Source organism: Jaculus jaculus, chromosome 6 (assembly GCF_020740685.1).
Source record: "Jaculus jaculus isolate mJacJac1 chromosome 6, mJacJac1.mat.Y.cur, whole genome shotgun sequence".
Lineage (NCBI taxonomy): Eukaryota > Metazoa > Chordata > Mammalia > Rodentia > Dipodidae > Jaculus > Jaculus jaculus.
This window is the reverse complement of record NC_059107.1, coordinates 9424264-9441940: the sequence shown is the minus strand read 5'-3', so window position 1 is coordinate 9441940 and position 17677 is coordinate 9424264. Positions and strand designations below refer to the sequence as shown.

Here is a 17677-nt window from a genome sequence, read left to right as displayed (position 1 = left end):
TGCATGTTTGTGTGACGCACCGTCTAATGAGAACACCTGTTCTCAGTGACTGACTAATGGCAGAGGCCATCTGGAGAACTGGCTGTCATAATTAGGATGCAGTGTGTTTTGGCTCTCGAGACTTTCTTCTCACGTGCCATTGGTCTGTACGCTGTGTGGAGAAAGAATGCTTCGACTCAGCATGGCTTGTGTTGTTTTCTAGTACAAACTGCCTGTGCACACCGAGATCAGCTGGAAAGCAGACGGCAGAGTCATGGCTCTTGGCAATGAAGACGGGTGAGCTTTGCACCATGCATGTTCTCTCACGCTGGCTAATGCCATCCGTGGTGCTAGTTTGAGAAGCCTAGTTGTGCTGGTGTTGGGGTCTAACCTGGCTCTCCTCAGCTAATCTGGGGCTTTCTGCATCTCTGAAAATGCAGTTACTTGGGAATTTTCAGCTCAAAGATGGTTATTGGGCTACAGAGATGGCTCAGCAGTTAAAAGCACTTGCTTGCAAAGCCTGACAGCCTGGGCTTGATTCCCCAGTACCCACATAAAGCCGGATACACAAAATGGCACATGCATCCGGAGTTTACTGTGGCAGGAGGCCTTGGCGCAACTATTCCCTCGTGCTGTCTCTCCTCTCTCTCAAGTAAGCAATAAATATTTAATTATATGTATCTGTATAAAACTATGGTGTTTAATGGCACTGTATTTTGGCTCTTTCTTTTTGTTTTGTTTTGTTTTTTAAAGATATTTATTGATTTGCAAGCAGAGAGAATGAATGAGAATGGGAGTTCCAGGGCCTCCAGCTGCTACAAACGAACTCCAGGTGCATGTGCCACTTCGTACATTTGGCTTGATATGGGCACTGTGGAATGGAGCCCTGCTTGTTAGGCTTTGCAGACAAGCACCTTAACAGCTGAGCCATCTCTCCAGTCCTTGTTTTGGCTCTTTTATGTCTCATAAAGGTGACTTTTTTTTTTTTTTTTTTTTTTTTAGAAAGAGGCAGATACAGAGAGAGGGCCAGAGCCTCTAGCCACTGCAAACAAAGTCTAGATACATGTACCCCCTTGTGCATCTGGCTTACATGGGTCCTGGGGGATCGAACCTGGGTCCTTTAGCTTTGCAGGCAAGTGCCTTAACCGCTAATCCATCTCTGCAGCCCTCTTCCTCCTCTTTCTTTCTTTCTTTCTTTTTTTTAAGAGATCATAGGCAAAAGTCCTGTTATGGTTTCTCTGTCTTGTCTGGTGTTAACAGTGCTTTTCTAGATGCTAGTTCATGATCCCTGCCTCCTGAGTGCTGGGACTGCAGCTGTCCGCCTGCACTGTCAGCTGGTTTCTTGTGAGAGGAGGGCCGCTGCAGAGACAGAGAAGGTGGTCTTAGCCTGCTCCCTTGCTGACACTGACTGGGTGAGGGAGAGCGGCCGCCTTGGGCCGTGCTTGATGTCCACCTTTCCCTCCTGCTCTCCTCCTCCAGCTCTATAGAAGTGTTCCAGGTCCCCAACCTGCGGCTGCTCTGCACCATCCAGCAGCACCACAAGCTGGTGAATGCCATCGCCTGGCATCATGAGCATGGCAGCCAGCCAGAGCTCAGCTGTCTGGTGGCTTCCGGCTCCAACAATGCAGTCATCTACGTCCACAGCCTGAAAGCTGTCCTAGGTAACTCTTCTGTGCTGGGGTGGTCTGTGCTCAGCTTCTTTCCAGCCACATGTTTGAGTGCTTGTATTTCAGAAATAGATATTCTCTTACTGTGCTTTCTTTGCTTTGCTCTTCTTTTTGAGGCAGGGTTTCATGTAGTTCAGGCTGACATTGAAGTCACTATGTAGCTGAGGACTTTCTATCCTCTGCCTCTACCTCCTTACTGGGAAAAGACCCTTTAAGATGAAGGGGAAATTATAGGCTTATAGACACCCCCCCCCAAAAAAAAAAAAGCCAGGTATGGTGTTGCACACCTTTAATCCCAGCCCTCGGGAGGCAAAGGTAGGAGAATTGTGGTGAGTTTGAGGCTACCCTGAGACTATATAGTGAAGTCGATGTCAGCTTGGGCTAGATTGAGACCCTACCTCAAAAAAACAAAAACAAAAGCGTTTGCTTGCAAAGCTTTTGGCTCAGGTTCATTTCCAAGCCACTCACCACGTGAGGCAGATTAAAAAGTGCCCCAAGAGTCTGGTGTTGGTTTGCAGCATCCATACAGACACATGCACACGTGCGTGCACACACACATAAATAGAATACTAAAGAACAAAAAGAAGTGAAATTTATGTTCTCCCTTTAGTTCCATCCCTGAGGGATAGCAAGATTACTGTTTGCATTCTCTGTATTTTTAAGGTGTTTATTAATCTATGTGTATACATAGGAAGATAAGTAGGTTTGCATTTCTTCATGCTGTTGGAGAGTTGATTCTGTTTCTTATTGTTATTACTTTCATTGGGATTCTAAACTATCAGTTTTGGTAAAGGGCATTAGCTTTTTATATTATTTGTACTTTTTTCTGGCACTGGGGATTAAGCCCAGAGCCTTGTGCATGCTATACAAGTACCCTGCCACTGAGCCATGGCCCCAGGCCAGCATTAATTTCGGGTGGTTTCATTTTTGTAGGCAGAATCTTTGTAACTAGGCAGCCTTGAACTCCTGATCCCTCTCTTTGCCTGCGCTAAGAGCACAGACATCCACCACCATGTCCGCATGCAGCCTTCGTACAGTGTTTGACCTTTGATAGCAATGTAGATCTTTGTCTCATGTCATATTACTGTCCTAGTTTTTTTTTTTTTTTTTTCTTTCCTAATCATTTAACCTTCTTTATTTGAAATACTTGAGATTTTGAGAGAAGCTGCAGGAATGACGCTGAAAGCTCCACACGCCTTTTTCAGATTCCTTGACTTTGGGTTCCATCCCTTTGACAAGCGCAGGACATTGTAGCTATCTGGTGTGGCTCGTGCGTAGCTTCAGATGATCTGTCATTATCTGGAGTGCCCTGTGAGTACGGGCGTGCCCTGAAGGCGTCATCCTCATGCTGGTGGCTTTTAGTAGGAAATGCTGGTGGGTAACATGGCTGCAGGACCCGTCAGTGTGCTGCTAAGTACCTGGCCTCCCAGTCTTGCCTCTTGCCACGATGATGTATTCTTGTGTGAACCCTTTGTTTTGGTTTTGGTTTTGGTTTTTTGACGTAGGGTCTCACTCTACTCAGGGTGGCCTGGAGCTCACATGGGTGTCCCTTTGTAAAAAATTAAATATTTTATTTAAGCTGGGCGTGGTGGCACACGCTTTTAATCTCAGCACTTGGGAAGCAATGGTAGGAGGACTGCCTTGAGTTCAAGGCCACCCTGAGACTATAGTGTTTTCCAGGTCAGCCTGGGCTAGAATGAGACCCTACCTTCTAAAAAACACATCTATATTTGCAAGCAGAGAACGAGAATGAACGGGCCATAACATCTTGCCATTGCAAGTGAACACTAGACGTATGACCACTTTGAGTCTGGCTTTTCATATAGGCACTGGGGAATCAAACCTGGGCTGGCAGCTTTGCAGTCAGGCACCTTTAGCCACTGAGCCCTCTCCCCAGCTCTGTGCGTCCCTTTTCTGGCATGGATTATTGTTTGTAACAGTGACTTCTTACCCTTATCTTTTAGAAAGCAATCCCGAGTCTCCAGTAACCATCACAGAGCCCTACCGGACCCTCTCAGGGCACACAGCGAAGATCACTGGTCTGGCATGGAGCCCACATCATGATGGAAGGCTGGTGTCTGCTTCCTACGACGGCACAGCCCAGGTATGGCTGGGCCCCTGGCCTGATGGCTGTTCGTTGTTAAGCTCTGCCCTCTTTCCATCCAACTGTGGATGTGTTTTTCCTTCCTCCACGGTCATCTTCTACGGAAAGGTTCTCAGAGCTCTAGAAGACGTACTTTTTTTTTTTTCGGGGGGGGGGGGTGGGATTGCTATTCAAGGTAGGGTCTCACTCTAGCCCAGGCTGGTCTTGAATTCATAGTGATTCTCCTACCTCTGCCTCCTAAGAGATGACAGGAATGTGCCACCATGTCCAGCCAGGGATATTTTGCTTTTGTTTTTGAAGCAAGGTCTTGTTCTGTAGCCCATACTGTCCTCGGTCTCCTGGGTTCTCCACCTAGGCACATGCCACCATGCCTGGCTTCCCAGAACAAATATGAACACAGTTCTGCTTTGGGACAGTGTAGCGCATGGGAGAGTGCTGGAGTCCTCCCCATAGGAATGCCTGGCACCAACTCCTAAGGGACAAGTTACAAGTCATATGAAGAAATAAAGGCCCATGTTGTTGGTTTTCCTTAACTGAACAAATTATGTTCCCCAGAATCATAGAACGAAATCCATTCTATGGTTTCAGGTGTGGGATGCTCTCCGGGAAGAGCCTCTGTACAATTTCCGGGGACATCGAGGCAGACTGCTTTGTGTGGCATGGTCCCCACTGGACCCAGATTGCATCTACTCGGGAGCAGATGACTTCTGTGTATATAGGTGGCTGGCCTCCATGCAAAACCATTCCCGGCCTCCTCAAGGTTGGTAAGAATGGGAGACCACAAATTGTTTGTCTAATTCCCTCCAAAGATGAAAGTTACACCAGCACCTCTCAGCAGCATGGTAGCAGTGTTAGTCGAGAAACACCGCACGTGTGTAGGGGTTGATGGGACGAGATGCATTTTCAGGGGTAACCTGCACAGTACCCTCAGCCAGGTGAGTAAAAGAACCAGCGACAGATAATAAAGTGTGTGCTGCCTCCCAGGTCGCCCTCAGATGCCCACAGCACTGCCTCGGTCCTAGCTGAAAATGCATAACCTCAGTACAGTGACGACAGAAATTTGACAGAATTAACTCTGCAGCAGGTGTCAAGTTTCAAGTGACCGGGGGAGCAGAGAGGCACAAATGCCGGTGCAGGGTGTGATACTGGACCCGCTCATGGGCGTAGCGCGCAGGGTTGTGTGGCGTGGACAGTGTGTCAGATCGTCCTGTCTTCATTGTGGTAGTGACGTGAGGTTAGAAAGTCCTTGTTTACAGGATGCATGTCAGTATAAGTTCAGGGGCAATTGGGCTTTATTTATGAGTCAGTGACTCCCAAAAGAGTTTGGTGAATATTATGATGATACAACAGAAAATTCCTTGCGAGGGAGGAGAAAAGGAGTAAGAAGGCTGTCAATCAAAACAGCAGTGTGAGGTTTGGGGTCATGTCAATAGGATGCTTTTAGCCAACAGTGTATATTTAATTTTTTGTTGTTGTTGTTTTTTTTTTTGCTGTTTTTGAGGTAGGGTGTTGCTGTATGTAGCCCAGGCTAACCTGGAATTCACTGTGTAGTCTCAGGCTGGCCTTGAACTCAAGGCAATCCTCCTACCTCTGCCTCCTGAGTACTGGGATTAAAGGAGTGTGCACCACTCCCAGTTTATATTTTTGTTTTATTATTTATTTGAGATATATAGAGAGAGGCAGATAGAGAATAGCTGTGCTAGGGCCTTCAGCCGTTACAGACAAACTCCAGATTCATGCGTCACCTCGTGCAACTGGCTTACATGGGTCCTGGAGAACAAAACATGAGTCCTTTGACTTTGCAGGTAAGCACCTTAACTGCTAAGCCATCTCACAGCAATCGTCCCACTTCTGCCTCCCTAGTGCTGGAATTAAAAGCATGTGCTACCATGTCCAGCTTTAAAACATTTTTATTTTTTAATTTTTTTTTAATTTTTTTATTTTTATTTTTTTTGAGGTAGGGTCTCACTCTAGCCCAGGTTGACCTGGAATTCACTATGTAGTCTCAGGGTGGCCTTGAACTCACGGCGATCCTCTTTCCTCTGCCTCCCGAGTGCTGGGATTAAAGGCATGCGCCACCGTGCCCGGCTCATTTTTATATTTGTGAGGAGAGAGAAAGTATGGGCATGCCAGGGCCTCTTGCCTCTGCAAACAACTCCAGACAGACACATGCTCCACTTTGCATCTTATTTTATGTGGGCACTAGGAAATTGAACCCAGGGCCAGCAGGCTTTGTAGTCAAGTGCCTTTCATCACTGAGCCATCTCCCCAGCCCCCATCTTACCCACATCTTGTATAGACCTCTCTATTGTGTTGATTTCCTGTGTTTTCCTTCAAGAGTTCATTTTCTTTTTTTTTTTTTTTTTTTTCTAAATTTTACTTATTTATTTATTTGATAGCGACAGACACAGAGAGAAAGACAGATAGAGGGAGAGAGAGAATGGGTGCGCCAGGGCTTCCAGCCTCTGCAAACGAACTCCAGACGCGTGCGCCCCCTTGTGCATCTGGCTAACGTGGGACCTGGGGAACCGAGCCTCGAACCGGGGTCCTTAGGCTTCATAGGCAAGCGCTTAACCACTAAGCCATCTCTCCAGCCCAAAAGAGTTCATTTTCTGCTTTGATTTTTTTTTTTTCATTTCTTCTCTGATTTCTTTCTTTCTTTCTTTTTTTGGTGGGGGCCTCTTGAGGTAGGTTCTTTTTAAATATTTTTTTTTTTGTTCATTATTTATTTATTTATTTGAGAGCAGCAGACACAGAGAGAAAGACAGATAGAGGGAGAGAGAGAGAATGGGCACGCCAGGGCTTCCAGCCTCTGCAAACGAACTCCAGACGCATGCGCCCCCTTGTGCATCTGGCTAACGTGGGACCTGGGGAACCAAGCCTCGAATCGGGGTCCATAGGCTTCATAGGCGAACGCTTAACCGCTAAGCCATCTCTCCAGCCCGAGGTAGGTTCTTGCTGTAGCTCAAGCTGACCTGAAATCCACTATGTAGTCTCAGGGTAGCCTCAAACTCACGGCAATCCTCCTGTCTCTGTCTCCCGAGTGCTAGGATTAAAGATGTGCACCACCACACCCAGCCCTCTTCTCTGATTTCTTTGAACATACTGGCAATCATTCTTTTGACTTCTCTGGCATTTCATCTGATGATTTATAATTTGGGCAGGGGCAGTTAAGTTGCCTTAATTTTTGTGATTCTTAAATTAGTGCATTGAGATTTTCACATCTCCGATTATTTCATAGCTTTGGTCTCTGTTCATCAGCTGGGTTCTTAGACATGTAGATGAGAAGTTATGCCTTCAGGGTAGGAGCTGCAGGTGTCACATGGGCTTCTGCACTGCTCCTAGGGTTGTAGCGATGACCCAAGCTGGTGGATATCCTGCTATGGGAATGTGGTAGCCATTTAACAGTGTTCCTTTTGACTTCAGTAATTGCTGGAGAGTGACCAAACAGGGCTAGTGTGAAGTATACTTGGGCTTTGGTTACTTAGAAGTGGAGCAGTGCAGGGTGGATTAGGGTGAGGGCTAGTATTAACTTTGAAAAAGAGGGAGGGGCACAAGTATGTGGGAGAGGGAAGTTAGGGTACTGTTAGTTTCCACAGGTTGTAGGGGTTGATGAGGCCATGGAAAGTTGAAGTTATGAAGAATAAAGAGGAAAGAATAGGGAAGAGAGAATGTGGAAAAGAACTTGGGAAGAGTAGTAGAGAGATCCCAGAGGCAGGCTGGCTGGAGAAGGCTACAAAACAAACCTAAAACCACCTGTGCAGCAGATGATCGAGACAAGCTAGCATGGACTGTACAGGCATGTGTGGGATAAAAGAAAGAGGCTGGAGAGGTGGCTCAGTGGTTAAAAGTGCTTGCTTGCAAAGCCTGTTAGCCTGGGTTTGATTCCACAATACCCACATAAAGCCAGATGCACAAAATGATCTCCGTCTCTCTTTCTCTCTCCCTCCCTCCCTCCCTCTCCCCGCTCTCCTTGCAAATAAATTAATACAAATATTAAACAGGAGGAGGAGAGGGGAAATGAGGGGTGTGGTGACTCGTACCTGTAACCCCATCACTTGGGAGGCTAAGGCAGCAGGAGGCTGGCTGGAGGTTCCAGGGTGACCTGGGCTGCAGTGAGTCCCAAGTCAGCCTGGGTTAGGGCAAGACCCTGCCTCAAAAAAGGGGGGAGGGGAAAGGAGCACTAAGGTTAAGAAGTATCACATGTGATGAAAGTTAACCCTAACACATGAATTATCTTAAAATGGCAAAATATACTAAATGAACATCAGATCTAACAAGTCAGTGTTTATATCTGCCTTAGCAGGCTGGGTTTTGAATTCTTTCCTTCGCTGGGACTTTTTTCTTTGGCAACCTGCCCTGAGATGGAAGGTACCATTAGCACTTCCAGTTCAAACCAACATACCCAGCTTGAGGGTATGTATTGCCCCAGTGTAAACCAGCCTAATTACCTTGTGGGGTCAGTTTCTGTCTTGCCCACGTTGGGTTCTGAAGCTCATCTCTGCTAGTTCAGGTGGCTGGGATCCCTTGGCATCCTGCTCAGGTCCTGCCTATCGAGGAGAGGAAATTGTGGGGTGCTGTCTTGAGGTGTTGTGGCTCTTTCAGGTTCTTGTGACTATGCAAGGCTCTACATGGGAGAATCCCTTCCCAGTGGTCTCCAGTGCTCTTGCTGGCTCGGGCACGGCTGAGCCAGGAGAAGCCCTTGCAGAGCTGCTGGCTGCCCACCTCGCTGCTTTTCTGCAGGGTCTCACCTGGCTCCTGCCCACCTTGGCGCACTGAGAAGACTGTGTTGTGTTAGCTTCCTTTCTCTTTCCCCGGGGTTCCTCGTGAGCCCCTCATTCCGCCATCTTAACCAGATGCTCTTCTTTTTTATCGGGGTCCTTTGTAGGCAAAAAAAGTATTGAATTGGAGAAAAAACGGCTGTCTCAACCTAAGCAAAAGCCCAAAAAGAAGAAAAAACCCACCTCCCGAGCACCCTTGAAGCAAGAGTCACCTGGCGGAAATGAAGATGAGAGCCCGAAGGAGAGCGAGAAAGGCGCCCCGCTGGAGAACGGTGTGTCCGACCAGGACCAGGACTGCGAGGACGACGCCCGCGAGCCAGAGCCGCCGTGCAGCCTCGCTCCTGCGCCTGCGCCTGCACCTGCGCCTGCACGTAGGTGGTTCTAGAACGCCGTGCTTCCCCAGCGCATCAGGAGATGAGTGCCTCAGTGGGGAGCTTCTGTCTCTGGCTTGCCTCATTTCTCAGCCCCATAACTTCTGTGGTATCTTCATTGAGCTTTTGCAATCTTTAATTTTATGTATGTCTCTAAACTAACCTTTGAAGCATTAAAGCAGGTCTAGTGGAATTGCTTTAGATAGTTGGTGCTTATTACCTGCTAAAAGGAATTGTTAAATAACAGACAGTCTGGGGCTGGAGAGAAGCCTCACGACCCCAGGTTTGATTTCCCTAATGCCCACATAAGCCACATGCACGAAGTGGTGCACGCATCTGGAGTTCATTTGCAGAGGCTAGAGGCCTTGGTGCCTCATTGTCATTCATTGTCTCTCTCTCTCTCTCTGCTTGCAAATAAAATAATAAATAAAAATATTTTTGAGTCAGGCATGGTGATGCACGTCTTTAATCCCAGCACTTGGGAGGCAGAGGTAGGAGGATCACCGTGAGTTTGAGGCCACCCTGAGACTACATAGTGAATCCCAGGTCAGCCTGGACCACAGTGAGACCCTACCTCAAAAAAACAGAAAAAAATATGGATGGATGGATATGTGTGTGTGTGTATATACACATAGTCTCAGCATAAGTGGGAACTTATGCTTAACTTTATGCTTACTTCTGCATATTTATTTATTCGGTCTCTTAGGGGGGGATTTGTATTTTTCAAGGTGGGGTCTCACTTTAGCCCAGGCTTATCTGGCACCCACTTCGTAGTCCCAGGCTGGCCTCAAACTCACAGCAGTTCTCCTGCCTCTGCCTCCCAAGTGCTGGGATTAACGGCATGTGCCCCCATGCCCAATTTAGTATTTGATTTATCTGAGAGACAGAGAATATGGGCCTCCATCTTCTCCAGGGCTTCTAGCCTCTGCAAATGAACTCCAAATGAGTGTGCCGCTAGTGTATCTGGCTTTACATGGGTACTGGGGAATCAAACCTGGGTCTTTAAGCTTTTCAGGCAAGCATACTGACCACTGAGCCATCTCTGCAGCCCTAAAAATCAATATTTTGATGTGACAATTAAAATGACAAAAATTATGGGTGTTTTTTACCCTCTGTGTCCCAAAGGTCAGCCTTTGGACCCGTAATTTGGATAATAAGGTGGTCAAAGCTCCTAGACTACTTCTTCAGGCTGATCAGATGCCTTTGTATGATTAAAGGGACGGCACATAATGTCCATCCTCCACGGGTCAGCAGCTTGTTGTAGAAAACAAGTCAAAAAGTCTATGTGCCCAGGATTGTGACCTGTGTCACATATGTCTAATAGCAGCTAATAGTGAAGTTGTTCATTCTCTCTGCTACTAAATATGCATTTTGTACTCAGTGGCCTAAATCAGTAAAAAGTAACTTGAGCAGAGTTGAGGTTTCCTGGCTCTAGAAGTTCAGGGTCAAAGCTCTGAATAACTAGCTTGGATTCCTCGGGCTTCAGCAGTCTGTGAGGAGGCTCCCTGCTTCCCACCCAAAGCACGTTTGCTAAAATTGAATTGCTGGTGCTCTGTAAAGACTAGATTCTGCATCGCTATTCACTCTAATGAGACAGGGTCCTGCCTTACAGTAAGGCCAGGCTCTACTAGGACTGTCTGTGGAGCAGGCTGCCCTCAAGCCTGCAGTGACTTACGGCCTCTATCCTTCTATTGGAATTATAGACACATGCTACCATGCCTGAGTCTACATCATTCTCAAACCAACCTTTTTCTCTTTTTTCTCCCATGATGTAGTTTCTGGAGAACCAGTTATCTACACTGTATTGTCCTCAGGCTTTGAGAAGTCAAAAATTACTATTAACAACAAAGTCACGGCACTGAAAAAGGAATCACCCAAAGAGAAGACAGGTCAGTATCTTGTGATCAGAATATTTTACTAAGCCATATTAAAACTCCACAAGCCACTGAAAGCTTTTTGGTTTGAGTTTTATCAGTGTTTTTTTGGAGGTAGGGTCTCACTCTAGTCCAGGCTGACCTGGAATTCACTATGTAGTCTCAGGCTGGCCTTGAACTCACGGTGATCCTCCTACCTCGGCCTCCGAGTGCTGGGATTAAAGGTGTGTACCACCAAGCCTGGCTTGGTTTGAGTTTTAAATATTTCTGTGTTCTGCTTCAGTTAGGGTGACCTTTTTTTTTTTTAGGTTTTTTTTTTATTAATTAATTAATTTATTTATTTGAGAGCGACAGACACAGAGAGAAAGACAGATAGAGGAATAGAGAGAGAATGGGCATGCCAGGGCTACCAGCCTCTGCCAACGAACTCCAGACGCATGCGCCCCCCTTGTGCATCTGGCTAACGTGGGACCTGGGGAACCAAGCCTCGAACCGGGGTCCTTAGGCTTCACAGGCAAGCGCTTAATTAACCGCTAAGCCATCTCTCCAGCCCCACCTTTTTTTTTAATATTTATTTTTCTTTATTTATTTGAGAGAGAGAGAGAGGCAGATAGAGAATGAGCACGCAAGGGCCTCCAGCCACTGCAAATGAACTCCAGACACGTGCGCCACCTTGGGCATCTTGGCTTACTTACATGGGTTCTGGGGAGTTGAACCTAGTGCCTTTGGCTTTGCAGGCAAGTGTCTAAACTGCTAAGCCATCCCTCCAGCCCTAGAGTGACTTTTTAAAAACACTTCTTTGGCACTTGACGAGATGTTTTCCAGTTGTTGATGTCAGCGAGGGCATTCTGCATGTCTTGGGAACGTGGCCCAGCCGACAAGGTGTGAGGGCTGCTCTGTGGGAGTGGCTCTTGTCCAGTGGCACCCTTCTGATAGCTGTCTCCCACACTGGGCAGTGGTTCCAGTCTGCTCCCAGTCTGCTCTTCAGCTGTCTGCTTTTATTACATTACAGAAGCTTTAATCAAGAAGAGAAAGGCTCGCTCCATGCTTCCGCTCAGCACCAGCCTGGACCACAGGTCCAAGGAGGAGCTTCATCGCGACTGCCTGGTGCTAGCGACTGCACAGCGCTCCACAGGTACAGACGCTGCCCGGCGCGCCAGGGTCTCGCGGGTGCTTGCTCACGGGTTACACTGAATGTCTAAAATTAGCACGTGCATTTCTGCATTCTTTGTCAGCTCCCTCCATCCCTCCCTCCCACCTCTGCCAGCTCCACGGACTACGGTATTGTCCGACCCCAGCACGCTGTGTCAGTGTTGGCACACAGCCTGCACGTCACAGTAGAGGTGCAGCCCCCCCTCTGCCGTCTGCACTGCCCGGTGCGCCTCTGAGGTCTGCTGCACTGTGTCTCGCCCAGCAGTCTGTGCCAGGCTCCGCACACCGCTTACCCATCTCAGCATAGATGCCCTCTCTGTCTTCCACACTGCCTGGTGCTGTGAGGTCTACCACACCATCTGTCCCCCATTCTTTGCCAGTCTCCACACGCAGCCTACCCATCCCAGCACAGACCCACTGCTCTGTTCACACTGCGCCATTGAAAGTGTCTTCACGTAGAAAAAGGTTCTTTCCTCACTGGACACATCCTTGTAATGTGACAGCTCCATTGGAATGTTTGATGGTTTGGGGATTGTTTTTCAAAGCCCATTTTTTGAACAGATTTTGTGTGTGTGTGTGTGTGTGTGTGTGTGTGTGTGTGTTTAAATCTTTGATCTATTTGAGAGAGACAGAGAGTGAGCACACTAGGTCCTCTAGCTACTACAAACAAAATCTAGACAAATGTGCCACCTTGTACATCTGCCTTATGTAGGGTTCTGGGGAATCAAACCTAGGTTCTTTGGCTTTGCAGGCAGGTCCCTTAACTGCTAAGCCATCTCTCCAGCCCTTATTTATTTTGACCAAGAGCACAAGTGCCTCCTTAGTACAGTAGGCAGCACGTCAGTCTCATATTTTGACCAACAGTGTGGATGTGCCAGGGCCTCTTGCTGCTGCTACAAATGAGCTCCAGATTGCACATGCCACACTGTGCGTCTGGCTTTACTTGGGTGTTGTGGAATCAAACCTGGACCAGAAGGCTTTGCAAACAAGCACCTTCCACCACCAAGCCATCTCTCTAGTCCAACTTGTTTTTGTTTTCAAATTTATTGTGTTGAAAAGGGTTGTATGTGCTAAGATGAAATTGAAACAGTATCAAAAGAAAGTAAACCTCCTTCCCACCCCTGACACACACATTCCCTTCTACTCTACTTCCAATTTTTCCTGTGGACTTCTGCGTTCTATGCACACACCCCGCATGTGCGCGGGCTTTGAGCGCTTAGCAGTGATTTCTACAGTTAGCAGTCATGTTCTGCTTGGTCTCCTTTAATAGACAAGAATTGATGTTTCTGTATCATTGGTGAGTGGGAGGCACTGGGGATGGAACCTAGGCTTTTAAAAATTATTATTATTATTATTATTATTTATTTATTTATTTGAGAGAGGGAGGGAGAGGATGGGTGCCCCAGGGCCTTGAGCCGCTGTAAACAAACTCCAGATGCAGGCAGTCCCAGTGCGTCAGGCTTACATGGATCCTGGGGAATTGAACTGGGGTTCTTTGGCTTTGCAGGCAGGTCCCTTAACTGCTAAGCCATCTCTCCAGCCCTGTCCTAGTGAAATCTAAATTGCTTATTAATTTGGTGTGCATTTTGCAGTATTTAAAAACATGTTGAGGTGTAGACAAATGGCTCAGCTTGCTTGCAACACATGATGGCTTGAATTTGATTCCCCAGGACCCACGCAAAGCCAAATGCACAAAGTGGCGCATGCATCTGGAGATCATTTTCAGTGGTTAGAGGCTTTGCTGTGCTCATCCTCCCTCTGTCTCTCTCCCCCTCCCTCCCTCCCTGGACTAGAGTAAGGCCATTCTTTAAAAAAAAAAATCAGGGCTGGAGAGATGGCTTAGTGGTTAAGGGCTTGCCTGTGAAGCCTAAGGACCCAGGTGACCCAGGTTCAAGGTTCAATTCCTCAGGACCCACGATAGCCAGATGCACAAGGGAGCGCACACATCTGGAGTTCATTTGCAAAGGCTAGAGGCCCTGGAGCACCCATTCTCTCCCTCTCCCTCCCTCTTTCTCTCTGTCACTCTCAAATAAATAGAAATAAACAACAAAAAAATTTTTTTTGGAAAAAAAAATCAAGCCGGGCATGGTAGGTAGTGCATGTTTTTAATTAAAATCCCAGCACTCAGGAGACAGAGATAGGAGAACAGCCTTGAGTTTGAGGCCAGCCTGAGACGACATAGTAAATTCCAGGTCAGCCTGGGCTAGAGTGAGACCCTACCTCAAAAAAACCAAAAGAGCAAAAGAAAAGTTATGGACAAAACACAGTAACCTATGTTATCACTTCATCTGATTTTGTTTTTTTTTTTCCCAATTCAAAATTGTCAGAACTAAATGAAGATGTGTCTGCTGACCTTGAGGAAAGATTTCACCTGGGGCTTTTCACAGACAGGGCGTCGCTGTACAGAATGATTGAAACTGAAGGTGAGGCCAGAACAGCCCACGTAATCCCTCCCGTCCCTGTCCCCCCAGCACTGACTTCACCTCTGTGTGGCTGCTGTTTTGTGTACTCATGGTTAGTTTCATGTTTACCAGTAGGCTCCCATTTTACACACTTACATACATCTCTTGCATGGTGATAGGACCCTAAACATAGTGTCCATTCTAAAAGATGAAAGTGAAGATAGTTGGGGATACAAATGACCAGATGGGCTTTGGGCACCATTCAGATAAATCAGTTCAGGTTAAATGTGATAGGCAATGTGTATAATCCCAGTACTCAAGAGACTAGATAAGGTCACAGGTTGTTCAAGGCCAACCTGAACTACATAGTTCCTAGCCAATCTAAGCGACAATGAGACCCTACCTAAAAATAATACTATTACCCGGTGTGGTGGCACACACTTTTTAAAATATTTTTTTTCTTTGAAAGTGACAGAGAGAGAGGGAGAGAAAGAGACAGATAGAGAGGGAATGGGCACGCCAGGGCTTCCAGCCTCTACAAACTCACTCCAGATGCTGGTAGCACACACTTTTAATCCCAGCATTTGGGAGGCAGAGGTTGGAGGATCACTGTGGGTTTGAGGTCACCCTGAGACAATATAATTAATTCCAGGTCAATCTGGGCCAAAGTGAGACCCTACCTCAAAAAAACAAAACCAAACAGTAAGAATAAAATAATACTATTAGTTAAAAATAGGTCTGGGGTCAGCTGGGCATGGCAACATGTGCCTGTAACCCCCGTCCTGCAAAGGGAAGCAGGGGATTGCCCGAGCCCATGACAAGCAGCAGGCCTGGTATCAGTGAAGACTCTACTTCAAACAAGAACAAACAGAAGAAGCCGGCGTGGTGGCGCACGCCTTTAATCCCAGCACTCGGGAGGCAGGGTAGGAGGATCACCGTAAGTTCGAGGCCACCCTGAGACTACATAGGGAGTTTCAGGTCAGCCTGATCTAGAGTGAGACCCTACCTTGAAAAACCAAAAAAGAAAAAAAAAAACTAAGAATGGACAGAAGATTAGTGACACACTCCTGGGTGTGAATAGGAGGCTCTTCTACAGAGACCGAGCTCAGGAGGAAACGGCCCCATACGCTGGGCTCCAGATGGAAGGCCTGCGCCTCACACATTCTCCCCAGTGCGACGTGCGCTGCTCTCCTGCACTGCGTTCTCTCCATCATGATGTCCTGAAACCGTGAGCCCAGATAAATCTTTTCTCCCTTTAAAAGTTGTTCATGGGAGCCAGGCGTGGTGGCACACGCCTTTAATCCCAGCACTCAGGAGGCAGAGGTAGGAGTATTGCCGTGAGTTCGAGGCCACCCTGAGACTACATAGTGAATTCCAGGTCATCCTGGGATAGAGGGAGATACTATCTCAAAAAAAAAAAAAAAAAAAAAGTGTGTGCAGAAGAGCCATGGAGTGGGATGCCCAGTGCTCTGGCCTCCACAAGTCAGTGCCCTGGGTGAGAGCACATAGTGTACTGCAAGGGCGCACACACGTGTACACGCTGCATTATACACACCAGCCAAAAGAGACGTCTGGAGAAAGTTCAGTCAGTCAGGCGTTTGCTGCACAAGCCCGCCGACCTGAGTTCGGGTCTTCAGAACCCACATAAAACGGGATGTGTGGTGCAGGAGTCCATGGCAGAAAGGCAGCAGAAGCAGGAGACTCCGGACCTTGCAGACAGCTAGCCTGCTGCGTACACCGGTGGGCAAGTGTGGCCCTGCCGCAAGCAGCCTGGAGGGCGGGGTCGGCACTCCCGGTTGTCTCCGACCGCCACGCGCCTGCGGCCACGCACCCTAACCTCAGCTGTAAAATCACCTCGGCAGATGGCTTCCCCACCAACGACTGACTCTACGTCTCCTGCCTTTCACTGGGCCTTTTGTTTCAGTAGTTTCTCTTCCCAACAGGAAAAGGCCACTTGGAGAATGGCCACCCTGAGTTATTTCACCAGCTCATGCTTTGGAAAGGAGATCTGAAAGGTGTTCTCCAGACTGCAGCAGAGAGAGGAGAGCTAACAGACAACCTTGTGGCGATGGCACCAGTAGGTATGTCCTTTTCAGTGGACTTTCTATCTTCTCTTGGGTGTGCCCCCACGGATGCCTCAGCTCTCATGTATCACGTGCCTCTAATGCCAGCACCTGGGAGGCTGAGGCAGGAGGCTCACCATCTCAAGGCCGGCCTGGGATACATAGCAAAACCCAGTCTAAAGAGCTGACTGATCAGGATTAGCGCTGAGCTTAAGGTCACACCATGAGGTGTCTGCAGCAGTGGCCAACAGATCGGCCCAAACCCACGCGTAGCCCTGCGCAGTGACGGGCTGGCTGCGACTGGTTCTCTGTAATGGAAAGGAGGTTATCTAGCTCATAGTTGTGAAGCTTGGGAGCCCAGGCAGGCACTGCACAGCCTGGCAGGGTCTCCAGGCCACTAGCATCACTGTGGTAAGAATGCAGGCAAGGGGGAGCTAGCTATAGCACCCCTAAACCCACCCGCAGTAACACACTTCCTGCAGCAAGTTTCTACCTCCCAAATTGCCACAACTTGGGGATCAGTATTCAAAACACATAAGTTTATGGGGACATCTGATTCAAACCATCACACCTTCAACCAGGCCCTAGCCTGAAAGAGGCCAACATTTCAGCCCTGCCTCGGTGAAGCAGGCCTCCCGCACATGAGAACTTGAAGGGCAGTTGGCCCGTTCCTGATGACTGTTAACATTTGGCCTAGCAGTTCTTATTGTAGGAATTTAACATTCCAACACACAGTGCCAAATTACATATGTAGCCTCTTTCTCCCTCTCTCTCAAATAATAAATAAAATAATTTTTAAAGCCTTGTTTCAGCCACTCTATTAATTAGTGGGTTGGTTTATTTATTTACTTTTATCCATCAGGAAGAACATTTAGATTCTAATCAACTGCCAGGTCACCTTCACAGTCTCCCCACTCCACGTTCTGAAACACGAGTTGATTTTAACAGCAAAAAACTGTAAGAACCTCTATGTTTATTGACAAGAGACTGGCTATATCATGCACACCCATGTAGTCAAAATCCCTGCCAACGCTGGAGAGATGGCTCAGTGGTTGTGTCGGTAGAATATTTCCTGAGGTTTCAGAAAAGACCAGAGGGAAAGGAGTTGACGGATGTGGTAGGAAGGTGCTGAGTGCTGCGCACTGGCTCAGCCTGTTCTTCAAGCGTGCTGTATGTAGAGAGAGCAGCCCACAGGCCAAGAGCAGACGGTGGATTTCACCAGCTGAACACAGCCTGCGTGTGATAGCACCATGAGGAAGCAACCTCGTGTTCCCTCCCACTTGC

At 47.7% G+C, this 17677-nt stretch overlaps 1 protein-coding gene across 2 annotated transcripts in view; it reads left to right on the top strand.

Annotated features, from left to right (window-relative positions):
• The window catches only part of Gemin5 (gem nuclear organelle associated protein 5), a 52709-nt gene that overhangs the window by 21424 nt on the left and 13608 nt on the right, over positions 1-17677 (top strand). For both annotated transcript variants that reach the window (XM_045152074.1, XM_045152073.1), the window contains exons 12-20: positions 203-276; positions 1459-1640; positions 3611-3750; positions 4339-4510; positions 8639-8902; positions 10678-10791; positions 11789-11911; positions 14256-14351; positions 16274-16411. In XM_045152074.1, the coding sequence (XP_045008009.1) occupies positions 203-276; positions 1459-1640; positions 3611-3750; positions 4339-4510; positions 8639-8902; positions 10678-10791; positions 11789-11911; positions 14256-14351; positions 16274-16411 (1303 nt within the window). The remainder of the gene's footprint in view (positions 1-202; positions 277-1458; positions 1641-3610; positions 3751-4338; positions 4511-8638; positions 8903-10677; positions 10792-11788; positions 11912-14255; positions 14352-16273; positions 16412-17677) is intronic.